General features: G+C 40.5%; 1 protein-coding gene across 1 annotated transcript; it reads left to right on the top strand.

Annotated features, from left to right (window-relative positions):
* Positions 1 to 57: 57 nt before the first annotated feature.
* On the top strand, positions 58 to 8,141 carry LOC106532390 (caspase-3; the record flags this gene model as incomplete). The annotated part of the gene is given in 4 exon segments (XM_014028428.1): positions 58 to 186; positions 6,707 to 6,882; positions 6,959 to 7,079; positions 7,155 to 8,141. Coding segments are annotated over 4 exon segments (656 nt in total), but the record flags the coding sequence as incomplete, so codon positions are not given.
* Positions 8,142 to 15,812: the final 7,671 nt, after the last annotated feature.

The raw sequence follows: 15,812 nt of genomic DNA on the forward strand, positions 1-15,812 counted from the left end.
CTGTTGTGTGTTTTTGGTACTCGAGATTCATTTTGTTAAACTTGTGTTTGTGTGCAGGTAAGAGTGAGCTTCAGAGGACAGACGTTGATGCTGGGAAGGTTCTGAACACATTCAAGAAGCTGGGTTACAGAACATCACTGCACAACGACCAGACTGTGGAAGAAATGAAAAACCTGATGAAACAAGGTAATCAAAGGACCTTATTTCATTCCTTTTAACTCTGAAAAGTATTCTCTGTATCCTGTTATTGTATAATAGCAACCAAACCCAGCCTTCTCTTCTTTTACTGCACAAACTGAAATTAATGCAGTTATTCTTGTTTGTGTTTTTAGTTGTTTTGGTGTTGTTTATAAACACAATTGTTCTTGACAAACTTAAAATTCTTCAGAAWATCTTTTGTATCTTTAAGACTTGTTTCTTTCTTTCAAAAACTGCCATAAATTAAACCAAACGTCAGTGGAAAAAATTAACTMTTTTGGGGAGTTTTGTGAAAGAAACAGGCTGAGATAGCTTTTAAAGAAGGACTAGTCCATGGTGTACAAAATACTATTAAACAGTACTTTTCAGCAGCTGTGTAAGATAGTTATTTTCCCCCAAAGAACATTTTGAGACTTTTTTGGGGGGTGGAGGGATATTGTGCAAACATTTTTTTAACGTCATGTCATGTTCTAATGTCATTCCTCATCAAAAACCTACCCAGAGTGTTGCTTTGACTCATTCATGCATGTTTGACACCTAATTTACACTGGAGTCAATCTGCAAAGACCACATCGCACCAATAYGAAAAGGAATGAACACAACATCCATATTTTCAAAAAAAATTCACCAAAGGCAGACGGATTTTTGTTGAAATCCCAGCTCTATTAATTAATATATGGATATATGTATTCACAAATGCTTTCAGAATGTATGGTTCTGTTTGGGAAGCAGGTGGAAGATGAAGCATATGTGTACACACACGACACACGTGGATTTTATTTTGAAATCAGAAGTTTCAAAAAGACGACAGTGATACAGTTTCAGCTGTGTTTGGAGTCCATCTTCCACAGAATTAATTATTTTGCTCTGACTTCCACATTTATCACTGGATTTATCGRATAATCTTGCATTTACTGCCCACGRTGCTCTGACCTCTGTGCTTCACACCAGACTGGAGCAAACAGTTTTGTAGGAGGGGGGCTTAACGTGGTGTTAAGCTTCTCCCACATCTCTCATACACAAGGTTATGAGGAAATTTTTAACAAGGTATTTCTCATTACTTGTTAATATCTTGACTGTACAAAGTGAAAAGTGACACAATAAGTGAACGTTCAGACGAGTTCAAGTTGATTCATAAAAGACTATGCAATCATTTATTTACACAAATTGAACAAATCATAAGTACACTTGATTGTGGTTATTCCTATAAAAAGTGTCAACGTTAAAATGAGATAAAATCCGCGTCCGAATTTCCATTCACATCAACTCAGATTACTTATATAGAACAGTAAAACGTCAGTTCTGATGTTAACAACCAATCAATTTTACTGGCACTTTCAGCTTAAGTTTTGGCAAATAAAGAACAAGAAAAGGAMGAAAGTAAGGTTAGAATTTTACTACTACTTTACTTTATCAAAGTGTGGGTCAACCGGATCAGCACGTCTTTTTTGCGCTTAGTTTCCACATGACACGTCACTCCGAACACGTCAGCTTTACCTGGTGATGGCTTCTTAAGGCACCCCCTGGGTAGGAACTGTCTCACCTCCGATCAGTCAGGYAACTGATTATCGGCTCGCTAACTGGTCCTTSGCGAGTAGGTGTTTTTCAGATAACTTTTGTCTGTTTCAGTCCAAGCCAGAAAAATTCTAGCTGTCATCCGGTCCCTTCTTTTCAAAATAAAATCTCCCCTCGGGAGGTAAAACACACTTTAGAGGCTTGAAGCCTCAGGGGTGGGACCGCCGGCGGCGTGCGGGGTCCCGGCTGTTAAGTCTTCCCTAGTTGGCTCATGGGCTAAGACTTAAAAGCCGAACTGAGTCTCTCCGGAGAGAGAACTCAGCTTTCTTCCTAGTTTGGAGTCAGGAAGAAGAGTGTGTTACTCAAAACCGTCCGGGTTAGTAAAKGAAACAGACGAACTTTGGTTCCGCCCTCAGGCTTAGAGATGAGTCAGAGAAAGAAAGATAAGAGATTTGCCAGCTGGAGCCAGCCCAAGGTTAAAGTACTGTGGTTGTTTACAACAGATATGATAACCTCTTTTCAGCTTTCTTCTGATAGACTCTAAGAGAACTCACTGCAAAACATTTATGATGATTAATTAACATTTCTGTTTATAATCAGTTCTGAACCTTCTGTTAGTCCAAATAAATGAAAGATTTTCTCAAGAAAAATCCACAATTATATTACTGTGTTCACAGTAAAATAAAAACAGTGATTTACATAAAAACACAATGAAAACATTGTAATGAGATTCTCTGTGATTTTTTATACCATTATTTATCTTTAAGGCACGATAAAAGAAAAGAAGTGGTTCCACTTTTCTTGTGACAGTCATTATCCTGATTTAACAAATGCATAAACATTCTTAGTTAAACAACAAATGAATCACGAACAGAAGAGATTGTTCTGTCCATTATCTGATTAAGAGAACTGAGGGGTTCTCTTCCACGGTTAGGATGACCTGTCACGGCCTAAATAGAGTTCAGTTTGTGACAGAGTTCCTGTCCTCTCGTCAGGCCTGTCCGAGGCCTGCTTCGAGGCAGTAAATCTTGTTTCTTCACTCGAGGTGACCCCTACACTGTATAAATTGGTGTGCAAACGAAAGGCTGAGAACTGTGCACCGCAGCAGAGAGGAACCACATCTAATTTACATTAAGGGTAAGAAATCATTGAATCTCCTGTTGGAACAATGTGGAGCTGACTAAACACTTGCTGCAACAAAGCTCCGCTTATTTACACAAAGCTCCTCCCTCCTCCCGGGAGCTCAACCACAGACTGAGCTCCCGCCCCACAGAGCACCCCTCCCTTGACTTTATGTACTGACCCTGGACCGAATAAAAGGATTAATGATTTTGAGTGACTGTGTTGAGTCTTGCATTTGAGACCTTTTTCTGTGCTGTACGACATTATTATSGTATAGAATTGAACTAAGTGCTTGGAAACGTGCTTCCAACTTTTAAACTAAGACAATTTTTAAAAGATCATCAATAATATTTGTAAAGGCTTCTTTTTCTGCCTTTTTATTGCACGACACAGTTTTCTCCTGTGTGTTTGTCTGTACTATTAGCAAATTATGTCATAAATGGCTGAACTGATGTGTTAGTAGCTCACAGATCACTCAAGATCTTGAATGAGATTGAGCATAATGTTCAATTCTAGTCAGTTTATTTATATAGCMCCAAGTCACAACAAACGCTGTCTAAAGGCACTGTACATAAAAAAAGAACAATCTAAAGAAYAAGCCAGCAGATTGAGCATAATGTTATTTTGAAGGTTGGACTAAAATAACTACAGCATTGTTTCTAAACATGAGATGGTTCAGTGTAACACTCTGGCTTCCTGCGGGCGATATGCATTCYTTTGTGCTAAATCTTTAATCTAGCTCCTTCAGTTTAGCTGTAACAGGACCTCCAACATGATTTTACAATAAGCTCTATTTTTTCTTTATGTAATCACCACATTCCCAGTATTTTGCTGCTTTATTATTTAAACTGGGTGTGGCCATCTCTTCATCTGATTGGACAAACATATGARTGACATGCAGGGATTAAATACATGAAACTGCGGATAAACTGTTCAGTAATTGTTCCATAATGATACTAACAATGTATATTTTGTACATCCTGCTCAATTAACTTGGTACATTTGTAGCTGATTTGACCAAGTAGMGGTATTTGCAGTACATAGGGGAAGTTTCTTTGCTGTGTGGGCYGAGTTTGTCTTGACCATAATTGGTCGGATTGTCTTGTGGGAGAAGTTAAAAGATGAAATAATGTAATAGTAATGTTATTGTGAATATGTAAATATAATTAATTGACTGTCTAAACAGAACAATGTCTCCAATAAAATTACTATGAACATGTAACAAAATGTATTGACTCAAGATTTTGGTGCAGCCAACACCTTCCTGTCTATTACTAAAATGAATATTCAGATTATAAAATATCTATCTTTACCCAGGCAAGTTAGGGCGGTTTTACTGGGATAAGTTGTTACATAGCCCTCCACGTGTACTGTGTTCAAATGTGGTGAGGTTAACACCTCCCTGTCTTGTCATATTTATATTTTAAATTATAGGTGTTTTCTGGTCATTTTAACTGAGCTGCATGTGTCCTCGGCTGCCTGGCGTTCAACCTAACAGTTATGGCTTCTTCAAACCCCACCCAAAATATCCTCTTTCAGGGCTCTCAGGTAGAAAGCAGAATTCATGATTGTGTTTTTCTGAAACACACTGTTGGTTTGACTCCAGATGTAACAGAAAAGTCAGTCCATGGAATATTTTCCTAAAAATTTTGGGGATCATCAAGATGTTTGTTGGTGAATGTGAGGCAGGTCTTTATGTTATTTTTGCTCAACAGTGGTTTTGTTCATTGACATATTTTTCCTTCTCTTCTGTTTAAATCCTGAACTCTGATCTTAGCTGAGGCAGATGAGGTCTGCAGAGCTTTAGATGTTCTGGGTTCTGTTGGAACCTCCTGAATGAGGTGTAGAGGTGCTCTCCATGTTAGTTTTGAGGCTGGTCACTGCTAGGAAGGTTTCAGTACTGTTGCAGGTTTTCTGTGTTTGTGGATAATAACTGTTGAGGTGATTTCTTCTGAGGCTGATAGTAATCTGGTCTGGGTTTGGAGGTGAAGCTGGACTCAGCTGTTAAATAAATCACAGTTAATTTATGATTAAACAGGAAGAATTACTTTTCCTCATATGGTTGTGTTGCTTTAGATTAAATTGGTGTCCTTCACACAATACTGAGAGTGCTCTTATTGTTTCCTTTCCTGACGTGCAGTAGAATTAGAAAATTGCTTGAAAGGATTATTTGAACAAATCCAGCAACGTTTATTTAAATAATGTGCAAGAAAAAAACTGGCAAAAACCTTGTAGGGGTCACCTCGAGTGAAATCATCAAGGAAACTGTCTTGTACTCTCAGTCCTCTGATGGGCCTGTAAGGGACAAAAACTCTGTTCCACTTAGAACTGAATTTAGGCCACCTCAGGTCGCCTTAACCTTTCAAAGAGACATTCTCTTCCTTCTGAATTAGATAATAAACAGAAGAATCTTCATCTTATTTGATTTATTGTCCTCTTAACTGAAAGTATTACGCATTTTGATAATCAGAGAATGTTTATCAAAGTTACAGGAGAAAAGAGGACAGATCTCTTTCTCCCTCAGTATGATTTCAGCTATGCATGGTTTTTCTGTGGAAAAAATCTTATTTAAATAAAATAATCTTAATGGTTTAAAAGTTGATGAAATATCAATGTTTTACTTGTCTGAATCATATTTGCAAATGTTTTGAACTTGAAACAATTCATTTTTCTTTCATTTATGTTTTAAATGACTCCTCATCAGATGATAATTAATATAGGTCATGAAATGTTTTTGCTCTGAATCACACAGAAGTAATAATCTTTGTTTAGTTTCAGGAGTTGACGGCCAGTTCTGAAACTAACATTTTCCTTGATAACTCTTATACTAATCTTACCTCCGGAGGGCGGAACTTAGATTCTCTAAGCTTCTTTAGTACTAACAGTTTACGCCCGGACGGCAGTAGGTGAGGGATCGCCGTCAGTCACTCTGACAGCTAGACTCTCTGGGAGTCAAGAGCTGAAAACTGTGTCAGGTTTACCTCTTCATCGCCAACGAGGAAACCTTACAGCCTGGGTCAGAACAACAGCTGGTTGACCCACTTCAGAAAACCTTCTAGACAGAAGTTTTATTTTGAGCCTGGGTTCCAGTAGAGGTTTTCCTTTTTCCTACGGCTGACGTGGATGCCATGCATGTCTGGAAAACGCGCCTAAGGGTCACTCTATTGGACAGTCCTGAGCGGATTCTCTCAGCAGAAGCCCCGACAGACCTGGCAGGTGACAGAACATCATCTCAAGGTAAAAAGCTGGCTGTGTGACGTCGATGTCTGACCGAAGCCGAGCACAAAACACTTCGCCCTTCTGGTTAAAACTCACATTATTTAAGATAAAAGTATAAGAAAGCTAACACCTTACTTTCCTCCTTTTTCTTAAAGTCTTCCTTGCCAACCCTAAGATAATTGCCTCAAATGTCTGGTATTCAACATCAAAGCTTGATGTTTGTGTTTCTATTTAAGTGTTTATTGACAATTTAAGAAGGTAGAAGCTTGTTATTGTCAGTTCTAAACTTTTATAGGAAACTGATTGCCTCAATTAAGTGTACCTAGTGATTCTGTATAATTTGTAAAATAAATGATCGCAKTATTTATGGATCAAATCAACATTCACTGACTGAGTCACTTCTTGTTTGTCCATTCATTTTTGCACTAGAGGAATGTTTACCCAAAATGAAAGTGATCCCTTGCTTAATAAATTACTCTTGTAACTTTGTTATAAGAAGTGTAAGACTGAKCCCTTGCAACCTCAATAAAAACCTGCAATTAGATAATCTTTATCATTGCTGGGTTTAATTGTAGCAGACCGGTGATGATTTAAAATGATTTAAACCTCACGTTACTGCCTGATCTCTGTCCTGTTGTCTCTGTGTGTCCAGCATCTCAGGAGAACCACAGCCAGAACGCGTCCTTTGTGTGTGTTCTGCTGAGTCTTGGAGACGAGGGGGTCATTTATGGCACTGATAAATTTGAAAAGATCGACACTCTGATAAATAACTTCAAAGAACACAAGTCTCTGAGTTTGGCGGGGAAGCCAAAGCTCTTCTTCATACAGGTTAGTTTTTCACTTTGGTCCTCTCACTCCGCTGTACCTTCAGTAACAATTCAAATTAAAACATGTCTGATGTCAGGCGTGTCGTGGTTCGTCCCGGGATGGTGGTGGGATGATTGAGACCGATGCTGTGGAAGAGCAAGCAACAGAGAGGATTCCTGTGGAGGCAGACTTCCTGTATGCGTACTCCACAGATCCGGGTAARCAGCAACACGTCACTGTTTCCTGTTTATGCKTCTGCCCACTCTCTGAACCTGAACTCAATCCACCTGCAGGCTTTAACTTCTGGATGAACACATCCTGCGGCTCCTGGTTCATTCAGTCCCTGTGTGCAATGTTGGAAAGGTTCAAGGGAGAACTGGATCTGATGAAGATCCTGACTCGGGTCAACCACYTGGTGTCGCGCCAATTTGAGTCTTCATCCAACTTGCCTGGGTTTAGTGGGAAAAAGCAAATCCCTTGTATRYTCTCAATGTTGACAAAAGACCTTTATTTTCCTAAGTAAAACCATTTTACACTTAATTKATTTAGAAACCAAACACTTTTYCAACAAGGGAGCATTGACTAGGGCTGGGTGATWTGGATAAAAACTGAATCAGGATATATGCCTTTCAATAATCATTGATTAGTTTTTTTATTTTACCTATTTGGTGATGTGATCTTTGTTCTCTTTTATCCACAACTTCCTCTTGAGCTGTTGCATCATTTTCTCCTCCATGTCATTCTGTTTTATTTTGAAGGAGTTATGGTGGTTAAACATGGAACTACTACATGTTTGTTACTCAACAGGTTGTTGCAGCTCACCAGAAATGAGTTAGTTGGTTGATGCAACCAATCTTACTGCRAATTTACTCTAGATGTGGCTCTGCTCCGATGCGGTCCAAGCTCCGCAGCAAATACGCAACCATTATAATCAATGACAGTATTTACACTGCAGGGTGGCAGTGAGTGGAAGACGATCTGCWAAAATTAGATTTGATCCTATTTGTTCTGGACGCTGCTCTGGATCAGATTTCAGTGAAACTATCAACATTCAATCAGATGTATTTTCTTCTGATATTGATCAAGTGTCTATAGCAATATACTGTCCATTGTTATTGCTTTATTGCCTAGCCCTAGCTTTAACTGTCCTGCTAGTCCAAACAGAGCTTAAATGGCACAACCAGCTTTGAAAAGATATGTGAGAATTAAAACTAATTAGAGATGTATTTTTTATTATGTAATTTAAAATTTGTACTAAAGTTCTGGTGGAAATAAACACATTGATGTATTGGAACAGTTTCCTGGAAAAAGCTTTTTTTATTAACGTTATACGGATAACTTAAAAAAATTAAACATTCACCAAACAGAAATATTTAAATGGGCGGTGTTTGTGTCCTGGAGAAGACTTGACCCACTAAAGTGTGTGTGTGTGTGCCCACCTGAGCACTATCATGGCTGCACTGGCGTTTAATTGTAAAAACATTCCGTGACGGCTGTTTTCGGAGCACTACGGGTCGCCTGTTGGTGGTGATCCGACCCCGGCCTGCCTTAGCTGTTTGTCCGTTTTCAGCGNGTATTTAAAATTTGTACTAAAGTTCTGATGGAAATAAACAAATTGATGTATTGGAACAGTTTCCTGGAAAAAGCTTTTTTTTATTAACGTTATACGGATAACTTAAAAAAATTAAACATTCACCAAACAGAAATATTTATTTCATGTTTATACTTCTGACGATCTAAGATTTATTTCTTCTCACCYCTGTGTCAAACTCACTTTCATGGGAGCCAAAATAAGTTAACCTCTGTTAATATTCATTGTAAAAACATAGACTTTTTCATCCATCTGTCCATTTTCTTCKMCTTATCCGGGGTCGGGTTGTGGGGGCAGCAGCCTAAGTAGAGAGACCCAGACTTCCCTCTGCCCAGCCGCTTGGGCCAGCTTCTCAGGGGGAATCCCAGTGTGTTCSCAGGCCAGCTGAGAAACGTAGTCCCTCCATCGTGTCCTGGGTCTTCCTCTGGGTCTCCTCACAGTGGGACGTCACCTCACCAGGGAAGCGTCCAGGAGGCATCCTAACCAGATCCCCGAGCCACCTCAACATCCAGAGCTTTAAGGAACTCAGGGTGAATCTCATCCGCCCCCAGCGCCCTGCCACCGAGGAGCTTTTTAACCACCTCGGTGACCTCTGCACCAGAGATTGGAGAGTCCCACCCAGGGTCCTCAGGCTCTGCTTCCTCATGGGTAGACGTGTCGGTAGGATTGAGGAGGTCRTCGAAGTATTCCGCCCACCAACCCACAACTTTCTGAGTTGAGGTCAGTAGTGCACCATCCCCACCATAAACAGTGTTGGTGATGAACTGCTTCCCCCCCCCAAGACGCCGGATGGTAGACCAGAATCTCCTCGAAGCCGTACGGAAGTCTTTTTCCATGGCCTCTCCGAACTCCTCCCACTCCRGAGTTTTTTCCTCAGCGACCCCCACAAGCCACTATCCGCTAGGACTGCCGACACCTATCTGCTGCTTCCAGAGTCCCACAGGCCAAAAAGACCCGATAGGACTCCTTCTTCAGTCTGACAGCATCCCTCACCGCCGGTGTCCACCAGCAGGTTCGAGGGTTGCCGGCACAACAGGCACCGACAACCTTACGGCCACAGCTCAGGTAAGCTGCCTCGACAATGGAGGCACGGAACCTTGCCCACTCAGACTCAATGTCCCCCACCTCCCCTGGAACGTGTTCGAAGTTCCCCTGGAGGTGTGAGTTGAAGCTCCGTCTGACGGGAGACTCTGACGGATGCTCCCAGCAGACCCTCACTATACGTTTGGGTCTGCCAGGTCTGACCGGCATCCTCCCCCACCAACGGAGCCAACTCACCACCAGGTGGACACCCTTATACTTGAATATGTTTGTTATGGACCATCCCTGATGAGCACAGAYGTCCAATAACTAAAAAACTTAATTTAACCAAAAAATCATTTTAGCCACTATGATTACACAGTGTATAAAATCAAATATTACCATGTGCACTGTGAAATGATTCACAGAACTGAGAAATAAAACAACATTTTTCAACCTGAATCTCTTTTCTGTGATGTGATCATTGACTTTTGTCTGTTCTGTCTGTCAGGATACTGTTGTGTTTTTATGCCATTTAATAGAGAGTTCTACAAACTCAAATGTACKTTTTTTACACAAACATTACATAAATACATCAGACTGATATGTTTTAAATAAAGTGTTAGTTTTATGAGCCACAACCAAAATGAGAATAAGTAAAAAAACGTTTCATTAATAAATGGTCAGTGCTTATGTACAGTATATGATATTTTTCATTTCAGAAGATTTACCTGTGGACAATCTAAGAGCTAAATAATCTCAGTTTAGATCCAGTTGTTCTGACACGAACCCAACACATTAGTAACAAGGTCTACCACCAACAGGATCCTGTGGCGATATGAGTGTTGAGGGTTGGGGTATAAAAATATCCCAAACCCTGAATAACCYTTAAATTAAATATTAGAAAATGAAAAGATGAGGCAAAAACAGCAAACCTGTCAAGAGAGTTCCCTCTAACTCACAGTCCAGGTTTTAATCAGAGAAAGTGAAGAAGCCAAAGATGACCCTGATGGAGCTGATCAGCTCTACTGCAAAGAAGAGGACCACTGAGTCCTCCAGAGACCTGAGACTGCGACAGAGATTCACCTTCCATCAGAACAACAACCCTAAAAGCATTGAAGTACCACACCACTGGTTTGAGGAGAAATAATTTAGCTTTTTATTGATTTTAAATGTTTAGTTTCTGTGTTATATTTACTGCATTTTCTTATTGTTTTGTTTTCTGTTTTATACTGTCTTAATTTATGTTTTTACATTGTTTAGCGCTTTGAGTTACATAAAGTGCTATCTACAGCGGGTAAAATAAGTATTGAACACGTCAGCATTTTTCTCAGTAAATATATTACTAGAGGTGCTAATGACATGAAATTTCCACCAGTTGTCAGTAACAACCCAAGTGATCCATACATACAAAGAAATCAAACCATAAATGTCCAGAAATGAAGTTATTTGTAATAATGTGGAATGGCACAGGGAAAAAAGTATTGAACACACTTACTGAAATTTATCTAATACTTTGTACAAAAGCCTTTGTTGTCAATGACAGCTTCAAGACGCCTCCTGTATGGAGAAACTAGTGGCATGCATTGCTCAGGTGTGATTTTGGCCCATTCTTCCACACAAACAGTCTTCAAATCTTGAAGGTTTCGTGGACCTCTTCTATGAACTCTGATCTTTAGTTCTTTCCATAGATTTTCTGTTGGATTCAGGTCAGGTGATTGGCTGAACTGGTGTCTGTAATGATAATTAAGGCAAATGTTAGGAAATAAAGTTTGGATTTTTCAGTACTCTTTGACTGTGTAAAGATCTTTATTTATTTAAAAAATAATTTTAAGCGGTAGAAACAAGTCGAAAGCTTCACCCTGCTTCTTCCTTATGTCACTAGCTTGCTGCATAGCTGTGACCGCTTCTCCAAACAGCCCCTTTGCCCACTACGGGTCAAATGGGGAGTCCATGACAGACTGTTTGTCTTGATCCGGCAAGCTGGACAAATTCAGCCAGAGTGACCTCTTTCCTGCCACTGCTAGGCCCATGACGTGGCCACAGCCCTGTACCGCGCCTCTGGAGACCCGAAGGATGAGATCTGTCACGACGCAGATCTCCTCCCACACTGTTGGACTCGGGGTGCCCTTGTCCAAAAGGACCCCCATATCCTGAAAAAGCTCCGCCTGATAAGCTGAAAGGAGCGTGACAACATTCAGGTTTGTTATAGACTGAGCTGCGGACTTGTACACCTTCTGGTACATGGAGGATGTGAAGCGCTCCATTTTGCCTGGGAGCGCAGGTCCTGCAGTTGTCAGCGTGGATCGGCGGTTGGGATGGAGGTGAAAAGCGACTGACTGCTCCACCACCGGGGGGTCTGCAAGCCCCAGGCCCTCACCGTTAGCTATTTCTAGTCCCGAGTAACCCCTGATGGGCACTCGGTGGCAGAAAGGCTTATCTCAATACCGCCTCATTTCCTTCATGCACTCGGGAACAGCGGGCATGAACTGCTTCACTTGTGTCTGACGGGAGGGCAGGATTTTTCCATCATATAAATCCCTCTCTACACCCTTGTCATTCTGCGAAGCAGGCCACTCGATGGCGAGCCAGGCCGCAGCCCGTTTGCACACATCATGGAGGTCAACTTCACGAGGCGTGGGAGAGGGTTGAGGTCCCTCACTGATGGAGCTGCCCGGTCGTGACAACTGGGCTGCTGGAGGGAGAATGGCGTCCTCCTCCTCATCCTCGTTGTCGCCCTCAAGGAGGTCAAATTTATGTCCTCTTCCTCATCCTCCTTGCAGACGTCCTCGTCCTCACCGTCGAGAAGCTGGTCAAACAGCGAGGAAACCCCTCGACGGGGCTCTCCAACTCCACAGTCTCCCCAGCTCCCACCTGCCCCACCTGCCCCACCACCAGATTTCGTGCCAGGCTGCATCCCTGCCTCAGAGAGACATGGGTCAGTTTTTGAGGTTGTTGAGACCTGCAGGCATCTCTGTAAAATCGGCGGCGCCATGGGGCGACAGTGGTCGCATGAGTTGGGGTCTGCCAGCACCTCCTTAGCATGTTTCACCCCATGCATATGATGCAGAAGAGGTGAGGATCCTTCCACGAAATGGTGTAGCCGCAGGAGGTTGAGCAAGACCGGGACTCGACGTCCTTAGCCTTGCCGCCACCCGACTTCCCCCGAGAGGAGCCAGCGGTCGTCATCTCGACCACACTCAGCTTCGACAGCTCGAGATCTAGAGAGATGCGAGGAGGATCCACTTTTAAATTTTCTTGACGAAAAGTATTTTTCTTATCGAAAAATATGTTTCTCGACTAAACTTATGTTTTCTGTGAAAAACACACGTTCAGGACTTACCCTTGACGGCTGAGTCAGCGAACTGTTAAATGCATAATCCAAGTCCAGGACCAAAAGAAGGAGCTACTCTGATCTTCACGTAGAAGAAAGCGAGAATGGCAGGTGTCAGGCCGGGGCGCTTATAAAAGGGGGAGTGCGCCCCCGTGCCAAGCATGTATCGGTCTGTCGGAGACAGACGTGGTGGCATTGGTCATGCCTGAAGGCGCTTCCCCATAAGTGAGATACTGAGCGAGGTTTGAAAGAGAACAAAAAGATTATGTGATCCAGCAAAGATCAGATGACTCAAAGCCAGCGATGATGAGGAGGGAGATGAGCTAAAGCTGTTAGCAATCTGCCAACATCCATCAGGGAGGGTGGTGTATGAATGACAGACTGCCACAGAAAGAGTATCAGAAATAATTGTCAGCTGATATGTTTTTTTTAACAAGTTTTGTAGCATAAATATATTTCTGTAGTAGGACTTGATGAAATAAACATTAACTATTTTATAGTATTTCTGTATCTGACCCAAACATTTATTTTCACTGTCTTTAAATGTTCTGATGAGTTTATTTTAGTAATATATTAATCTGAGTGCTGCTTCATTATTCAGTCAACAATACATTAATATGATAAATGAATATTTCTGTAAACATCCAAGTCWAAACATCAGGTTTCCATGTCTTTCCACTAACTACGTGGTTCTTACCTTGACTTAATGATGGACACTTCCTGGTTGTACACARGTGCACGCTGCCACGTGCAGAGAAGTTTAAAAAAAGGTGCCAGGCAGAAGAAGTCCACATCATTCCTATTATTCCTTATAAATTTGTTTTTCCTTCAATGTTTGGGTGAACAAAGTCTTGACTAAAACAGCAGAAAAATGAACAGATTTTCCTGGACAGGGCTGTAGCGGGAGTCACGTGACTGAAATGATCCAATAGCAACACAACACATCTGTGTAGATGTGCAGGCACGACAGCCAAACCCATCTGTTCTCTGATTGGATGTTAAATCTATGATTGACAAGTCAATGACCAATCAGCTGGAGGCAGAAAAACTTGGTCAGAATTCGTACTTGTAAAGTGAAACTCACACGCAAGTTTTGAACTTGAGCAGAGAGATTTACATGTAGTTTTTTGCTTTGTACCTGTAAACAGACCTTAACAAAAAAGATTGTAACTTGTGTAAATATTTTTTACAGATACAAATGATTTACAAGTACAAAATCTTACTGACTAAAATTTATTCCCATAGGTAAGCTCTCCTGCAGTCACTTACTGTAGCTGCAATGAAAGACTAAATTATCTGTTTTCTTAATCCAAGTTAAGCTGCAGAGATAAAAATCATCTAACAGGAATTTTAGTTGGACAGATCTGACACTGCAGGCCACTGAACAATAAATTAATGTAAGGCAGGAAACTTTCTGCCAAAAAGCTAGATAAATCTGTGACGTTTTGATTAGATTAATTATTAAAGATATCTTGAATAGCATTCTGATAGTCAAAATGTTAATTCAAGAAATCCTAAATAGAAAAGCTGCATTGAATAAAACATATTCAAGATATCTTGAATTAATTGGGAGATATCTTGAAAAGAATTGTGACTGGTCATAATTACATTTCTCTATCTCATAGTTAGTTTTGCCGAGRCATTAATTGCTTACAAGATAAGCAAATATTCACAAATAAATTAGAGCAGGGCTCTGCAATCTGCGGCTCTGGGGCCGCCTGTGGCRCTTTGGTCCTTCTGCAGCGGCTCTTTGAAGATTGGCCAAAAATAATGAAATTATTATTATTTTTTTTTGTGTTTTGTTTTGTTTTTATACCACAACAGAAATTATTTGTAATATGTTATAAATACTAATACAAAGAAGTAAGACATGTTGATTAGCTCATGCTAGCCTGTTGTTTACTTAAATAACCCAACTTCTTTCAATGATCTTTTTCTCAAATCCATCAGAATTACCTTTAAAGAATTTGAAGACTACATAATAATAAGAATTAGAAAAAAACATGCCTGAATAGTTCAGTTGTACTAGCTTTTTTGAAATTTGGTATAAAATATACGCAGTATTTTCTTGTTTACATGAATATAGACTTTTCATTTGTCCTGATGGGTAAAAATAATAATAAATAATAAAATTCACAATATATTTTTAGCTTTAAAATGTCACCTCCATTGGCCATAAAGATTCCTGAAAAGGCCCTGAAAAGGCCCACGGACCACCAGTTGATAACCACAGTTGTAGCTTATTTTGCGGCTCCATATATATTTTATTAGTACATGGAGTAGCAGAAATGGATTTTTTGGTCGCAAAAGTTGTAGACCCCTGACTTAGAGGTACTGTATTTAAAACTGTATTTATGAGTTGTCAAAATTCTTTCAGGATGTCTAAAATTGGAGCCTCGATACAACTTAATGGTAAATCTGATGTAATTTATACTAATCACTATGTAATTAGAGATACCGTATCTTAAATCTGTATTTTGACTAATCAAATTACAATTAAAAGTATGTTAAATAACATGACCAGTCATAGGATGTAAGTGTTGTGAATCCGATTTTATGTTAAAATGGCCTGCCCTCTTAAGTTTCAGACCAGGGGTGGATCAGTCGACTACCGCCTGTTTTATCTTGACTCCGCCCATGTTTCTCCTGATTGGCTGAACGTGTCYGACTTGAACTTTGAGTGAGCTGTTGTAGGTAAGAGGAAGCAGAACTACTCCGTGTCATGAAAAGGTAAGGCTGAGCTGAGTTACTCGTTCATAAATGTGTTGAAAGAGTTTTTGTGTGGCGCTGCAGCTACAGGTTAAACTGGCTGTAAAACAGAGAATTTACTGAGAGACAGGACAAGTCTGAACTCAACCAGCAGGTGAATCAGGATTATATCACAGTCGTTAAGGCTCTGCCAGGTTTTATTAGCTTTACTAAACATGTAAATACATTTTAGTTAGTGTGTAAACTGTGTGGCATCAGTAGTTCCTCCTACGTTGTGCTCTATGACAAAAAATGTGT

Source organism: Austrofundulus limnaeus, unplaced genomic scaffold (genome assembly GCF_001266775.1).
Source record: "Austrofundulus limnaeus strain Quisiro unplaced genomic scaffold, Austrofundulus_limnaeus-1.0 Scaffold761, whole genome shotgun sequence".
NCBI lineage: Eukaryota > Metazoa > Chordata > Actinopteri > Cyprinodontiformes > Rivulidae > Austrofundulus > Austrofundulus limnaeus.